This window comes from Pseudorasbora parva, chromosome 4 (genome assembly GCF_024679245.1).
Source record: "Pseudorasbora parva isolate DD20220531a chromosome 4, ASM2467924v1, whole genome shotgun sequence".
Classification (NCBI taxonomy): domain Eukaryota; kingdom Metazoa; phylum Chordata; class Actinopteri; order Cypriniformes; family Gobionidae; genus Pseudorasbora; species Pseudorasbora parva.
In genome coordinates this window covers 35,019,781-35,036,915 of record NC_090175.1, presented here as the reverse complement: position 1 = coordinate 35,036,915, position 17,135 = coordinate 35,019,781, and the positions used below count along the sequence as shown (strand labels likewise).

The 17,135-nt window shown below is 36.1% G+C and overlaps 1 protein-coding gene across 5 annotated transcripts in view; it reads left to right on the top strand.

Moving 5' to 3' along the window:
• The window catches only part of bnc2 (basonuclin zinc finger protein 2), a 235,512-nt gene that overhangs the window by 162,963 nt on the left and 55,414 nt on the right, over positions 1–17,135 (top strand). For all 5 annotated transcript variants that reach the window (XM_067441602.1, XM_067441601.1, XM_067441603.1 and 2 more), the window contains exon 4: positions 1,477–1,712. In XM_067441602.1, the coding sequence (XP_067297703.1) occupies positions 1,477–1,712 (236 nt within the window). The remainder of the gene's footprint in view (positions 1–1,476; positions 1,713–17,135) is intronic.

Here is a 17,135-nt window from a genome sequence, read left to right as displayed (position 1 = left end):
AGTCAGCACAAAAATCAGTCCCGGACTGAACAGGTGTCACACATACAGCGTCTGAGAGAGAGACAGTTAAGAGAGAAGAATTATACTGATGCCACTGTAATTTCTTCATTGAATTGTCATTAGCTGAGCGTGCATTTCATTAGACAATATCGGTAAACTGAAGAATAAGTGTGTGCACACATATCCTATTTCAAACAATATGTTTCTTATAAAAGACAATACACATTTATCTTATTTTGTGGGTGCCTTGTTACAACCGGATTTGAGTAGGAGATTTAAAACCTGTTCAAATAAAAGAGTTATATCACAGCCTTTGATCATGACCTCATGCACTTCAGATTTCTCTCTGATGTGGTAGTGCTTTCACAAAAAAGATAATAATTTTCCACTTTTTAAATGTACATGTCAATATTGGTCCATGCTTGACTTTGCATGCCAATGTAATTTATTACAAATTCATAATGTAAACTAATCATTTAAAATGAATGCCCTAAAATTACACACAAACCACATACAATTACACACTACTTATAAATACACTTCCAGTGTAATGTAAAGTGTAACCGTAGCCAGAGGAAAACTGGCACCCTGAATGAGTCTGGTTTCTCCTAATGTTTATTTTTCTCCATTATGCAACTGATGGAGTTTTGGTTTGCCACTGTCACCTTTGGCTTGGCTTGCTCAGTTGGGGGGGACACTAAATTAACCATATCAACTAAATTGGCTCAACATTGTCGCTATATGACAATTCTAATGAGGTAGATAGCATCACCATTTTCTCCAGAGTGGCAAATCAAATTCTGTTGCATTATTTTCCTGTTAACACTGTGAAGCTTCTTTGAAACAATCAGCATTGTAAAAAGCAGTTGACTTGACTTGACCATATATTTAAATATAAGCCTGCTGATGAAATGTTACTGAATAGTGTGGTTAAAAAATCTTGTAAATATGCTTGTATAATATGCGTATAATTTGGTTAAAAAATATATAATATTTGGCATGCAAAAAAGTTGATAATTGTTTGTTCAGTTCGGTAGTATTTATGCTTTATTGGATCCCACTTTATTTTAAGCATTTGTATGTACTATATATATATATATATATATATATATATATATATATATATATATATATATATATATATATATATATATATATATATATATATATATATATATAATTTGATACATGTTTACATTGTAATTATATTAAAAAGCTTTATTCTATAATCTATAATTACCATTGATCTTTCTCTACTTATATTAGCTCACACTTAAACCTAAACATACCACAAAACCTGTCCCTAACCTTACAAAACATTAATATTATTATTATTTTTAATGTAAGTACATTATGGTTAAAGTTTATATATAGTGTAAATCTTTTTTGCCAAAACCAGACTCATGTGGATTTTTCATATTATATATATATACGTGTATTGTAATTGTTTGTTTTGTTGTTTTTTTGTGATTACAGCACTAGACAAGCTGAGCACACAGCATCTGTACCACCCAACGCAGGTGGAGATCGTGCAGTCCAATGTGGTGTTTGACATTAGCAGTCTGATGCTGTATGGGACTCAGGCAGTACCTGTGAGGTTGAAAATCCTGCTGGATCGTCTGTTCAGCGTCCTCAAACAGGAAGAAGTTCTGCATATCCTCCATGGCCTGGGCTGGACCCTGAGAGACTATGTTAGAGGCTACATACTACAGGTAAATTAAAGTGTAAAATAAACATACAAAAAATATGTGTAGCATTAAGTAGATAACATACCTGAGGCCATTTAAAAAAATGAACACACAATCTCTCAGAAACACATGTACCTTAATAATAAAAATCAGATAAACATATTGCCATATCTAAACAAGAATATTAAAAGCCATGAATAAAATAAACCCTGAACAATGGATTTTAAGTTCTGTGAATCCAGTTCTGTTACGTTTATCCATTTTCAATAATGTCCCCTCCTATTCTAACAGTGAAAAGAGAAAAGATAGAACAAATAAGTAACTAAATACAGGGGAGAAAAAGAGAGAGAGATAAGAAAACTGTCATGACCGCAGCCAATAACATACTAGAACCACCATGATGCTTTCCCTCCCTCTTGCTCCTTTAATTGGAATCAGACACATTTTTTAATCAAAGGTACAGGGCTTTTGGGTTCAAAACAAAACCAAAGTGTTCCTGTATGAATTAGTTAAGAGCAACTGAACATGTGCTTGTGGTTAGCCTTGTGTGTCCGATGCCAATAGCAGAGCGAGGTGGATGGCTTTGGTTTGGAGACCATGCCTAAGTGGAACAGCATGCTGAGCTTGAAGGCGGTTTTGAGGCCTTGTACGAGGAAATGGCTTCTGTGAGTAAATCTCTCCCTCTCGCACACTTTTTCTCTCATCATTTGACTGGAAGGCGATGTGGAAGGCTTTTCTGAACATTTCTTTTTCTTTCTTTTTTTTTTTTTTTTTTTTTTACAGTTCTACAGTCATTTGTTTTGTCTGTTTGTGTTACTCATTGCGCTACCCCTGAAGGCTGATCGGAAAATCATTTAGACAAAGCAAAATACTGACCACTGTATCTGATGTAGTCTGAAATTCGAGAATGAAATAACTCTCTGCAGTGTCCCGATTTTTTTGTGGGTTTGCAGTCAAGTAGCCTAAAGACACGCAGTTGTGTTTATTTAATACATTTTTCCAGAAAGGTAGTATGTATAAAACTTCAGGCATTCCCACTCTTATCACTGATATTAGTATCAATTTTGAAAATAATTAAATTTGTGTGTGAAACTGCTCTTATTAAATAATAATTATAGTTCAGTAAGTATTGCCTATAGTCTGTAAAAGATAACCGAATTAATAGCTATCAAATCATGGCTCCCACTCCATCTACCTTAATAAATTACTGAAAATGTTTAGTAAAGTAAACGGTGCAATATATTCAGTTTCTTAAAAACTAAACTTCTGGTATATTGACCAAATACATTTTGCAATTCTCCTTGTTCCGTCCAGTATCTGCTCTTCTTTACATAATGCAGGTAAGAGTTTTGAATCAGGACTGACAAATAATTAAAAAAAAAAAAAAAACACACACACACACACACACACACACACACTTCAACGCTGAAAACCAGACTAATGAAAGTTCACTGTCTTGCTATATCTCTCTGTCTCTGTCTCTCTGTCTCTCTGTCTCTCTGTCTCTCTGTCTCTCTGTCTCTGTCACTCTGTCTCTCTCTCTCTCTCTCTCTCTCTCTCTCTCTCTCTCTCTCTCTCTCTCTCTCTCTCTCTCTCTCTCTCTCTCTCTCTCTCTCTCTCGCTCTCTCTCTCCACACTATCTGTTTTGGGTCTGTTCTTCTTTTTGGAGTTGTTTTCTTGTTATTTACCTGCTAGCTCTTTTCTCGACCTTATCTGTCTGTCAGTCTGGAGACAGAGTGTTGAGCACTGTTAATCAGAGCCTTGACACATGATGTCACAACCCACGGAAGGTGCCAGCAGGAGCATGTGCGCAAGAATCTTAATTCTAAACTCATAAATATTTCATGGAAAAAAAGACAAGAAAGAGGTGTGGAGATGTGAAAAAGAATGAGAACGAGAAAAGGCACAAAGTGATTGTTTATGTATGCACGCGCACACTATAGTGCGTTTGTGTGTATTTTCAGGACACATTAATTAGAGATCAGATGTATTTTTTTCTTTTATTTGATCAAATTTGATTACATTTCATATATTTTAGGATTAACGTTAGGATTTTTTTTTCCACATAAATTTACATACATAAGCGGATAATTTGATAATGTGTGTGTGTGTTTGTGAAATATCAGGGCACAGATTTGTATAAGGACATTGATATGACAGGTATTACAAAAAGAGGGTGAAAATGCAGAATGTTTCCTGTGATGGGTAGGTTGAGGGGCAGGGGCAGTATAGGGGGATAGAAAATACGGTTTGTACAGAATAAAAACCATTACGCCTATGGAATGCCCCCACATTTCACAAAAACAAGTGTGTGTGTGTGTGTGTGTGTGTGTGTGTGTGTGTGTGTGTGTGTGTGTGTGTGTGTGTGTGTGTTTCCATGTGTGGGAGACAGTTAGCTAGAGACTATCAGTTTCCAGTATTCTGTGACTAGCATTAAGTCACAAATGTACATTGCCACAGTGGTAGAGCAGTGTAATGTGTTCTGTTCTTTATTGAGTGAGAGTGTTCATGGGTCATTGTTAAACTCTGTGGTTTATGAATAATCCCCTTCTGCTCTTTGCTCTCTTCGTTTCCTTCTGTCTACTGTCGAGCTGTCTCCTAGATAGCATACCTGTCACCACTAATAAGTCAACAACGCTTTCTCTCAGAAGTCAAACCCGCTGCCTGTCATACTTTTCTCTGGTGCATCCTCTGCTAGATCACACACACACACACACACGCGCGTGCGCACACACACACACACACACACACACACACACACACACACACACACACACATACACGTCTATATTACCAAGAGGGGACTATCACTCTACACTATCCAAGAGGGGACCTGTGTTTCTAGTCATTTTGAAGAAACAAAAATCACATACAAAATTTTCTTTTAAGGTCCTTATTCATAATATAACTTCAAATAAGCATTTTTTTATTTTTTTAAAAATATGCCAAGAGGGGACCTGAACGATGTCTACCTATCCAACAGGGGACCTCCATAGACTCTAATGGAGCTGTGTGTGTTTGTGTGTGACCGATGTCTACCTATCCAACAGGGGACCTCCATTAGTCTGCAGTGGAGCTGTGTGTGAATGTGAAGTGAGCTGGCAGTCAAGTCTGTCTTCATTTTATATATATATATATATATATATATATATATATATATATATGCATTTGGCATATATATGCCATCTCCACCATTACATGTCTTTACAAATAAATAACATAAATGCAGTTAAGCTTCGTACAGACTATATAATGTGCCAAGTAATAATATGTCTTTTTATAATAACTGTGTTCTTTTGAATGTACTGAGAAGTATTTATTTGTAACCTAAAATATACTTTAATACTTTAATTTATTTTTAAATATATTTATTACACAGTCGCAATAAAGTTACAAGATGTAACATCAAGTAACACACTACACTTAGTTAGTCCACAAGTCTTCTTGTGCTTTAGTAGTCAACACATTAAAATAAGTTAACTTGTTTACACAGGCATCTGGTATCACAATAGGCACACACACACACACACACACAAACACAATATACCTTAGACATAATACCTAATACATTACAGAAAAGTCATTTCTTTAAGAAATTAATTCTCTGTTGTGTCTTCATAATTACAGTATATGATCAGTCCACATCTCTCATTTAAGATTATTGTCAGGTACACCAATGTATTTACATTATTGAATATTACAGGTCATTATTGAATAGTGATTACGTTACACACACACTGACTCAGGTCCCCTGTTAGATAGTAAATCACGACGCCTGTGTGTTTGCTGTGACATTTCTTATCATCACAAACACACTGCAAAGATTTAGAGTTTTTACAGCAATACCTGAGTTTAAAGGGTTAAATCAAGCAGAAATAGCTCTCTAATGTATTAATTGCAGGTCATTATTGAATAGTGATTATGTTACACACACACTGACTCAGGTCCCCTGTTAGATAGTAAATCACGACGCCTGTGTGTTTGCTGTGACATTTCTTATCATCATAAACACACTGCAAAGATTTAGAGTTTTTACAGCAATACCTGAGTTTAAAGAGTTAAATCAAGCAGAAATAGCTCTCTAATGTATTAATTGCAGGTCATTATTGAATAGTGATTACGTTACACACACACTGACTCAGGTCCCCTGTTAGATAGTAAATCACGACGCCTGTGTGTTTGCTGTGACATTTCTTATCATAAACACACTGCAAAGATTTAGAGTTTTTACAGCAATACCTGAGTTTAAAGGGTTAAATCAAGCAGAAATAGCTCTCTAATGTATTAATTGCAGGTCATTATTAAATAGTGATTACGTTACACACACACTGACTCAGGTCCCCTGTTAGATAGTAAATCACGACGCCTGTGTGTTTGCTGTGACATTTCTTATCATCACAAACACACTGCAAAGATTTAGAGTTTTTACAGCAATAACTGAGTTTAAAGGGTTAAATCAAGCAGAAATAGCTCTGTAATGTATTAAATGCAGGTCATTATTGAATAGAGATTACGTTACACACACACTGACTCAGGTCCCCTGTTAGATAGTAAATCACGACGCCTGTGTGTTTGCTGTGACATTTCTTATCATCATAAACACACTGCAAAGATTTAGAGTTTTTACAGCAATACCTGAGTTTAAAGAGTTAAATCAAGCAGAGATAGCTCTCTAATGTATTAATTGCAGGTCATTATTGAATAGTGATTACGTTACACACACACACTGACTCAGGTCCCCTGTTAGATAGTAAATAACGACGCCTGTGTGTTTGCTGTGACATTTCTTATCATCACAAACACACTGCTAAGATTTAGAGGTTTTACATCAATACCTGAGTTTAAAGGGTTAAATCAAGCAGAAATAGCTCTCTAATGTATTAATTGCAGGTCATTATTGAATAGTGATTACGTTACACACACACTGACTCAGGTCCCCTGTTAGATAGTAAATCACGACAGCTGTGTGTTTGCTGTGACATTTCTTATCATAAACACACTGCAAAGATTTAGAGTTTTTACAGCAATACCTGAGTTTAAAGGGTTAAATCAAGCAGAAATATCTCTCTAATGTATTAATTGCAGGTCATTATTGAATAGTAATTATGTTACACACACACTCACTCAGGTCCCCTGTTAGATAGTAAATCACGACGCCTGTGTGTTTGCTGTGACATTTCTTATCATCAGAAACACACTGCAAAGATTTAGAGTTTTTACAGCTATACCTGAGTTTAAAGGGTTAAATCAAGCAGAAATAGCTCTCTAATGTATTAATTGCAGGTCATTATTGAATAGTGAATATGTTACACACACACACTGACTCAGGTCCCCTGTTAGATAGTAAATCACGACGCCTGTGTGTTTGCTGTGACATTTCTTATCATCACAAACACACTGCAAAGATTTAGAGTTTTTACAGCTATACCTGAGTTTAAAGGGTTAAATCAAGCAGAAATAGCTCTCTAATGTATTAATTGCCGGTCATTATCGAATAGTGATTATGTTACACACACACTCACTCAGGTCCCCTGTTAGATAGTAAATCACGACGCCTGTGTGTTTGCTGTGACATTTCTTATAATCACAAACACACTGCTAAGATTTAGAGTTTTTACAGCAATACCTGAGTTTAAAGGGTTAAATCAAGCAGAAATAGCTCTCTAATGTATTAATTGCCAGTCATTATTGAATAGTGATTACGTTACACACACACACTGACTCAGGTCCCCTGTTAGATAGTAAATCACGACGCCTGTGTGTTTGCTGTGACATTTCTTATCATCACAAACAAACTGCAAAGATTTAGAGTTTTTACAGCAATACCTGAGTTTAAAGGGTTAAATCAAGCAGAAATAGCTCTCTAATGTATTAATTGCAGGTCATTATTGAATAGTGATTACGTTACACACACACTGACTCAGGTCCCCTGTTAGATAGTAAATCACGACGCCTGTGTGTTTGCTGTGACATTTCTTATCATCAGAAACACACTGTAAAGATTTAGAGTTTTTACAGCAATACCTGAGTTTAAAGGGTTAAATCAAGCAGAAATAGCTCTCTAATGTATTAATTGCAGGTCATTATTGAATAGTGATTACGTTACACACACACACTGACTCAGGTCCCCTGTTAGATAGTAAATCACGACGCCTGTGTTTTTGCTGTGACATTTCTTATCATCACAAACACACTGCAAAGATTTAGAGTTTTTACAGCAATACCTGAGTTTAAAGGGTTAAATCAAGCAGAAATAGCTCTCTAATGTATTAATTGCAGGTCATTATTGAATAGTGATTACGTTACACACACACTGACTCAGGTCCCCTGTTAGATAGTAAATCACGACGCCTGTGTGTTTGCTGTGACATTTCTTATCATCATAAACACACTGCAAAGATTTAGAGTTTTTACAGCAATACCTGAGCCTAAAGGGTTAAATCAAGCAGAAATAGCTCTCTAATGTATTAAATGCTGGTCATTATTGAATAGTGATTACGTTACACACACACTGACTCAGGTCCCCTGTTAGATAGTAAATCACGACGCCTGTGTGTTTGCTGTGACATTTCTTATCATCAGAAACACACTGTAAAGATTTAGAGTTTTTACAGCAATACCTGAGTTTAAATGGTTAAATCAAGCAGAAATAGCTCTCTAATGTATTAATTGCAGGTCATTATTGAATAGTGATTACGTTACACACACACACTGACTCAGGTCCCCTGTTAGATAGTAAATCACGACGCCTGTGTGTTTGCTGTGACATTTCTTATCATCACAAACACGCTGCAAAGATTTAGAGTTTTTACAGCAATACCTGAGTTTAAAGGGTTAAATCAAGCAGAAATAGCTCTCTAATGTATTAATTGCAGGTCATTATTGAATAGTGATTACGTTACACACACACTGACTCAGGTCCCCTGTTAAATAGTAAATCACGATGCCTGTGTGTTTGCTGTGACATTTCTTATCATCACAAACACACTACAAAGATTTAGAGTTTTTACAGCAATACCTGAGCCTAAAGGGTTAAATCAAGCAGAAATAGCTCTCTAATGTATTAAATGCTGGTCATTATTGAATAGTGATTACGTTACACACACACTGACTCAGGTCCCCTGTTAGATAGTAAATCACGACGCCTGTGTGTTTGCTGTGACATTTCTTATCATCACAAACACACTGTAAAGATTTAGAGTTTTTACAGCAATACCTGAGTTTAAAGGGTTAAATCAAGCAGAAATAGCTCTCTAATGTATTAATTGCAGGTCATTATTGAATAGTGATTACGTTACACACACACTGACTCAAGTCCCCTGTTAGATAGTAAATCACGACGCCTGTGTGTTTGCTGTGACATTTCTTATCATCACAAACACGCTGTAAAGATTTAGAGGTTTTACAGCAATAACTGAGTTTAAAGGGTTAAATCAAGCAGAAATAGCTCTCTAATGTATTAAATGCAGGTCATTATTGAATAGTGATTACGTTACACACACACTGACTCAGGTCCCCTGTTAGATAGTAAATCACGACGCCTGTGTGTTTCTCTCCTCAACCCCCACAACCCCCCACTCACAATTTACATTTCAATAAAGGAGACTTGAAAAACCAGTTTGTGAACCACAGGCCAATAGAGCTCAAACTACCAATGTGGCAGAACCCTTCTCAAATAAACTAGAGAAGATGCTGGGATTTGCCCTGCCAAATTAAACTAAATTAAATTTTTTACAATCGCTAGGCCACATTTCTCAATACTTTGGTCATTTTCAAAATCCTTCACACAGTTCTCCAAACCAACTTTCTGCTTCACATCAGTTATTTCGCATTCAAAATCCACAAAAACTAACAAAACACTTAATTCATGTCTCAAATCAAGTGCCAATGATCCACAGTTTAGCTTGCACAGACTGAAGTTGTGATCACTGTGTGAAGAGTTGAAAAAGTTGAAAAAGTGTGTTTATTATTGAGAAATGTTTTGTAAAAGAAAATGTTATATCACAGCTTAACTGTGGATCAACATTGCTTTAGCAAAAAATGCATTCAATGGCAACATCTTTCAATTTACCTGAAATCTTTTCTCACTTTGACACAAACACAATCAAATCTTTGTTCTACACAGGCCAATTCGCACATCCTTACATGCTGTTTTCAAAAGTGTTAAACTTATGGACAAAACAATAACATAATACAAAACTGAATGAGACAGCAATTTACAACATGTATACAGTAATACTGTAATGCAATTTATCCTGCTAAAAAAATCAAACACTATCAAAGCAACTTTGATGAAACTGAACACCAACACCAGTGTTAGGCCATTACCATCCATTCAAAAGAGGAAACTTAGGAATAATGTTGTACTGTACTGTAAGCATGCAGTGAATTATAAGCAGTAGAGAGTGTCATTCTAGTTTTGTAAAGACATTTTAATTGTATAATGTTCCTGATGTTAGTGTTGATGTAAACCTGCGCTGCTAGTGCTCTGGAAGAATGAGTTGATTTGTAAAAGTAAAATTAACTGCTGTGAAGCTGAAAGTTGGTTAACAAATTTATAAACTCCTCACTCAGTTCTCCTAAATATTGGGAAATGTGTCCTAGCGATTGTAATTTCATTTCATCATGTAATTTCAATTTATTTTTGGCAGTGTATTTGGTCTAGGACACAGGTAACAGTAGTGAGGTTCTGTGTCTCACCTGTGAGAGTCTTCATGCATTGAAATGTAAATTACTGGCGGGGGGTTGAGCAGCAAACTCAACACACACACTATTCTCTATTCCAATTTCAAGAGCACATCTAAACCACTAGCCCAAACACATTACAAGTGAAAGCACAAATAAATACAAAAGATATGATACACATGAAATAAACAGTGCTTTTCAGGACGGTCTCTCAGTAGTTGTAATATAACACTGTATTGTCCTCACTGTAAACAAATAAAATAATTAAAAAATATATATATATATTTTTTTTTTATAAGTTAATAATTTTAAAGTTACTTTTTCTCAAAGTGTATGTTCACTTAACTGAACCTACTATGACATAAGCAACTATGTTTACTGGGATACTTCCCTTTTTATTTTAAAAATAATTTTGTATTAATTTTAGCATTTTAGTTTAGCATTCGTGGACTGTCAGAGATACAGCTTTTGGGGCGTGTGCTTTAGGTGTTCACCCATATAGCACGTGAGTAATGAAGAGCCTTCTGAAGCAAAGTGGCACGTTTGTGTAAGAACAATGTCCATATTTTAAACTTTATAGACTAAACAAACTATTTTTATTGAAAGAAATTGTGTTTTAGTGTTATTATGAAAAGAGTAACCCCTGTGTTTGTCAGTGCACATACGTCAAGGATTCATGGGTGAAGAAGGGTTACTCTTTAAAGGACAACTCCGGTGAGAAATGACCCTCGGTGTGATTAACAGATGGTGGTTACCGAGTAAATCGTTCTCTGGGATGCGTTTTCATGGAAATCAAGTGTAAAGAGTTTTATCTCTAAAAACAGATTTGAGTGACGAACGCTGTGCTAAGAGATGAACTGTGACTTGGAATCTCATATGGGCCATTGTTTCCGGAAGAAAGCACTGAACGCAGTAGAGAAAAAAAAGAAAAAAAGTCCATGTAATTAGATTTCACAAACTTAATTCCTATCGATCAGCTCACTTAGCACAGCGTTCGTGGCTCGACTAGTCGAGACTGTTTTCCAAGATGGCTGCAGTCTGTAAACGTGTAATGTACTGTCTTTAGAAAGTATCTTCTTGTTAAACCGTTTGTACTCTAACAAGTTCTCAATGCTGCGGTTTGCATGTAGGGACCCTCATCATGCTGCCGTGTTAGTGTGAGGATATGTTGAGCCTTGTTAGTGGTATTAACTAGCGATTTAATTTCACTTATTCCATGCCCCATAGACAAACATTATAAGCTAATCTGTGTTTAGAGATAAAACTCTTTACATTCGATTTTCATGAAACCGCATCCCAGAGAACGATCTACTCGATAACCATAAGTTAATTACCCCTAGGGTCATTTCTCACCGGAGTTGTCCTTTAAGCGCAATGTGATTCGTGTGGCACTGAAAACCGAAAGCTAGTATTTTAGTCTATGGATCAGTTACTGTGAGGATCAGTTATATGATGGTTAGATGCACTTTTATGGACCGACAAGGCACTGGTTTTAAAGCTGGGAAGAGCCAGGACTTTTTTAATATAAATTTAAATAACTCAGATTTTATTCATTTGAAAAAAGAATGTCATATACACTTGGGATGACTTGAGGGTGAGTAAATCATGGGCTAATTTTCATTTGTAGGTGAACTAACTGCTGTAAACTGGGCCCACAAACACAGTAGATCCACACAACCCCCCACACAATTTACATTTTAATAATAATAAATAAGGGAAGACTTGAAAACCTAGGGCCCTATAATTTCCGCGAGCACGGAATCGCGGACGGAATCGCGGAATTGGCATATTAACGCGGAATCTGCATATAAACGCGGAATCTGGTGTTAACGCAGATTTCCCCGGAATTTTACATATTTGTAATGAAATTCTGTGTCGTGTGGGTTAAGAACGTATGTCTGAGGAAAGTGCAGACCGGGGGAAGCAAATCTTCGCGACACAACCCCTCCCGTCATTTCAGCTCGCCCTTCAAAACAATGAAAGTATGGCGAAGTTGGTCTCCACGGCTCTGCTTTCGGCAGCGAAAAAGTTAAGAAACTCGACGCTAACGGCGGTTTCACACTGCACGCGCAGGCGGCGCAGAAGCTTTGCGTATGGAGAGCGGGAGCCGCGCTCGTGTATTGCACAGACAGACAAATATTGTCCATTCTGTCAGATTTTCCGGTGTTCTGCTCGACCCCTGTCATCTCGTGCTTTGATTTAAAATGTGCACATTAGGCAGCAATGCATATCTGCTGCAAATGCGACCGTTTTCCCCTCTGTTAGTCTGTTCCAAACATGCATTTAACATGCTCTATATGGGTAGTTTACATGATAAGTAACCTTAAAGTTAAAATTAAGCATCTAGTTTTAATCATTTAAAGGGGCCTTTGAAGTTGGGGAAAAAAACTTCTGGCAGTGTTGTGTTTTCGTGTATTTTTATTTTTCACAGCTCTGGATATCATAATGGTGATTGTTAAACACACAGAACAATTCACTACATGATTTCATGGTGCAATGTTTTTTTTTATGTTAATTTTCAAATTTAAATGTTTTACTTAATAGTACTTAAGAGTACTGTAAAAGATGATTCTTATGATTTTTTTTTTTTAGTTCTTTTAAAAAAAAAATTACTTGAAAGAAAAAGCTAATGGAGCACTTTCATTTTAACTTATATAAACTATTATAATTTATTTTACCGGAAAGTTTAAAGCTAATAACCATTAATATTTGAAGTATTTGAAGTGCAGTGTTATGTCAAATATCATATTTGTCCTAAAAAGTAAATGTGATGTTTGTTACCTCGATATTTAAGGTCATTCCTATTTTTTGTTTTATGTTGTATTATATTAACATTAAAAGCAAACTCTTTTTTCACCAAAATTACAGTAAAGGGTAAAAAAACTGAATTACCAAACATTTTAACGGAAAAAAGGAATCTGCAAAAATTAAAACGGAAAAAACGGAATTTGGGAAAAAATAAAACAGATTTTATAGGGCCCTAAAAACCCAGTTTGTGAACCAAAGGCCAACCTAGAGGAAAGGAAAATCAAACCTGAGATCTCCTTCTCAACTCACATCTTTCTCCTAGACAGAAATGAGATCAAGTGAATCAAATTGAGACATAAGGCTAAGTCTCCTGCTTCTCACATGTTTATCCTGAGACAAAAAATGACATTCTCTCATGTTTATCTCCACTAAAGTTTCATAAGAGATCTCAACAGTATCGCATGCTGTGCTCAGCCTTTTCTCTTCAGCTGGATACTCTGGAACTCTTACTTTTGTCACCTCGAAAAAGTTTCATAAAAGATCTCAATAACATCACACAGTGTGGTCAGAATATACTCCTTAGTCAAAGTCTCTGGCACTCTCAAATTTGTCAAACAAATGTTGGTCACTTTTTCAAAACTCTTCACAGAGTGATCACAACTTCAGTCTGTGCAAGCTAAACTGTGGATCATTGGCACTTGATTTGAGACATGAATTAAGTGTTTTGTTAGTTTTTGTGGATTTTGAATGTGAAATAACTGCTGTGAAGCAGAAAGTTGGTTTGGAGAACAAGTTTTGAAAATGACCAAAGTATTGAGAAATGTGGCCTAGCGATTGTAAAAACTGTAATTTAGTTTAATTTGGCAGGGCAAATCCCAGCATCTTCTCTAGTTTATTTGAGAATGGTTCTGCCACATTGGTACTTTGAGCTCTATTGGCCTGTGGTTCACAAACTGGTTTTTCAAGTCTCCTTTATTGAAATGTAAATTGTGAGTGGGGGGTTGTGGGGGTTGAGGAGAGAAACACACAGGCGTCGTGATTTACTATCTAACAGGGGACCTGAGTCAGTGTGTGTGTAACGTAATCACTATTCAATAATGACCTGCATTTAATACATTAGAGAGCTATTTCTGCTTGATTTAACCCTTTAAACTCAGTTATTGCTGTAAAACCTCTAAATCTTTACAGCGTGTTTGTGATGATAAGAAATATCACAGCAAACACACAGGCGTCGTGATTTACTATCTAACAGGGGACCTGAGTCAGTGTGTGTGTAACGTAATCACTATTCAATTATGACCTGCATTTAATACATTAGAGAGCTATTTCTGCTTGATTTAACCCTTTAAACTCAGGTATTGCTGTAAAAACTCTAAATCGTTGCAGTGTGTTTGTGATGATAAGAAATGTCACAGCAAACACACAGGCGTCGTGATTTACTATCTAACAGGGGACCTGAGTCAGTGTGTGTGTAACGTAATCACTATTCAATTATGACCTGCAATTAATACATTAGAGAGCTATTTCTGCTTGATTTAACCCTTTAGGCTCAGGTATTGCTGTAAAACCTCTAAATCTTTACAGTGTGTTTGTGATGATAAGAAATGTCACAGCAAACACACAGGCGTCGTGATTTACTATCTAACAGGGGACCTGAGTCAGTGTGTGTGTGTAACATATTCACTATTCAATAATGACCGGCAATTAATACATTAGAGAGCTATTTCTGCTTGATTTAACCCTTTAAACTCAGGTATTGCTGTAAAACCTCTAAATCTTAGCAGTGTGTTTGTGATGATAAGAAATGTCACAGCAAACACACAGGCGTCGTTATTTACTATCTAACAGGGGACCTGAGTCAGTGTGTGTGTGTAACGTAATCACTATTCAATAATGACTGGCAATTAATACATTAGAGAGCTATTTCTGCTTGATTTAACCCTTTAAACTCAGGTATTGCTGTAAAAACTCTAAATCTTAGCAGTGTGTTTGTGATGATTAGAAATGTCACGGCAAACACACAGGCGTCGTGATTTACTATCTAACAGGGGACCTGAGACAGTGTGTGTGTGTAACATATTCACTATTCAATAATGACCGGCAATTAATACATTAGAGAGCTATTTCTGCTTGATTTAACCCTTTAAACTCAGGTATTGCTGTAAAACCTCTAAATCTTAGCAGTGTGTTTGTGATGATAAGAAATGTCTCAGCAAACACACAGGCGTCGTGATTTACTATCTAACGGGACCTGAGTCAGTGTGTGTGTGTGTATCGTAAATCACTATTCAATAATGACCTGCAATTAATACATTAGAGAGCTATTTCTGCTTGATTTAACTCTTTAAACTCAGGTATTGCTGTAAAAACTCTAAATCTTTGCAGTGTGTTTGTGATGATAAGAAATGTCACAGCAAACACACAGGCGTCGTGATTTACTATCTAACAGGGGACCTGAGTCAGTGTGTGTGTAACGTAATCACTATTCAATTATGACCTGCAATTAATACATTAGAGAGCTATTTCTGCTTGATTTAACCCTTTAAACTCAGGTATTGCTGTAAAAACTCTAAATCTTTACAGTGTGTTTGTGATGATAAGAAATGTCACAGCAAACACAAAGGCGTCGTGATTTACTATCTAACAGGGGACCTGAGTCAGTGTGTGTGTGTAACATAATCACTATTCAATAATGACCTGCAATTAATACATTACAGAGCTATTTCTGCTTGATTTAACCCTTTAAACTCAGGTATTGCTGTAAAACCTCTAAATCTTAGCAGTGTGTTTGTGATGATAAGAAATGTCACAGCAAACACACAGGCGTTGTGATTTACTATCTAACAGGGGACCTGAGTCAGTGTGTGTGTAACATATACACTATTCAATAATGACCGGCAATTAATACATTAGAGAGCTATTTCTGCTTGATTTAACTCTTTAAACTCAGGTATTGCTGTAAAAACTCTAAATCTTTGCAGTGTGTTTGTGATGATAAGAAATGTCACAGCAAACACACAGGCGTCGTGATTTACTATCTAACAGGGGACCTGAGTCAGTGTGTGTGTAACGTAATCACTATTCAATTATGACCTGCAATTAATACATTAGAGAGCTATTTCTGCTTGATTTAACCCTTTAAACTCAGGTATTGCTGTAAAAACTCTAAATCTTTACAGTGTGTTTGTGATGATAAGAAATGTCACAGCAAACACACAGGCGTCGTGATTTACTATCTAACAGGGGACCTGAGTCAGTGTGTGTGTGTAACGTAATCACTATTCAATTATGACCTGCAATTAATACATTAGAGAGCTATTTCTGCTTGATTTAACCCTTTAAGCTCAGGTATTGCTGTAAAAACTCTAAATCTTTACAGTGTGTTTGTGATGATAAGAAATGTCACAGCAAACACACAGGCGTCGTGATTTACTATCTAACAGGGGACCTGAGTCAGTGTGTGTGTAACATATTCACTATTCAATAATGACCTGCAATGAATACATTAGAGAGCTATTTCTGCTTGATTTAACCCTTTAAACTCAGTTATTGCTGTAAAAACTCTAAATCTTTGCAGTGTGTTTGTGATGATAAGAAATGTCACAGCAAACACACAGGCGTCGTTATTTACTATCTAACAGGGGACCTGAGTCAGTTTGTGTGTAACGTAATCACTATTCAATTATGACCTGCAATTAATACATTAGAGAGCTATTTCTGCTTGATTTAACCCTTTAAACTCAGGTATTGCTGTAAAAACTCTAAATCTTTGCAGTGTGTTTATGATGATAAGAAATGTCACAGCAAACACACAGGCGTCGTGATTTACTATCTAACAGGGGACCTGAGTCAGTGTGTGTGTGTAACGTAATCACTATTCAATAATGACTGGCAATTAATACATTAGAGAGCTATTGAAAAGAGCTATAGAAACACACAGGCGTCGTGATTTACTATCTAACAGGGGACCTGATTCATTTTGTTAAACATAAATAAATCAAAAGTGGTTAGTTT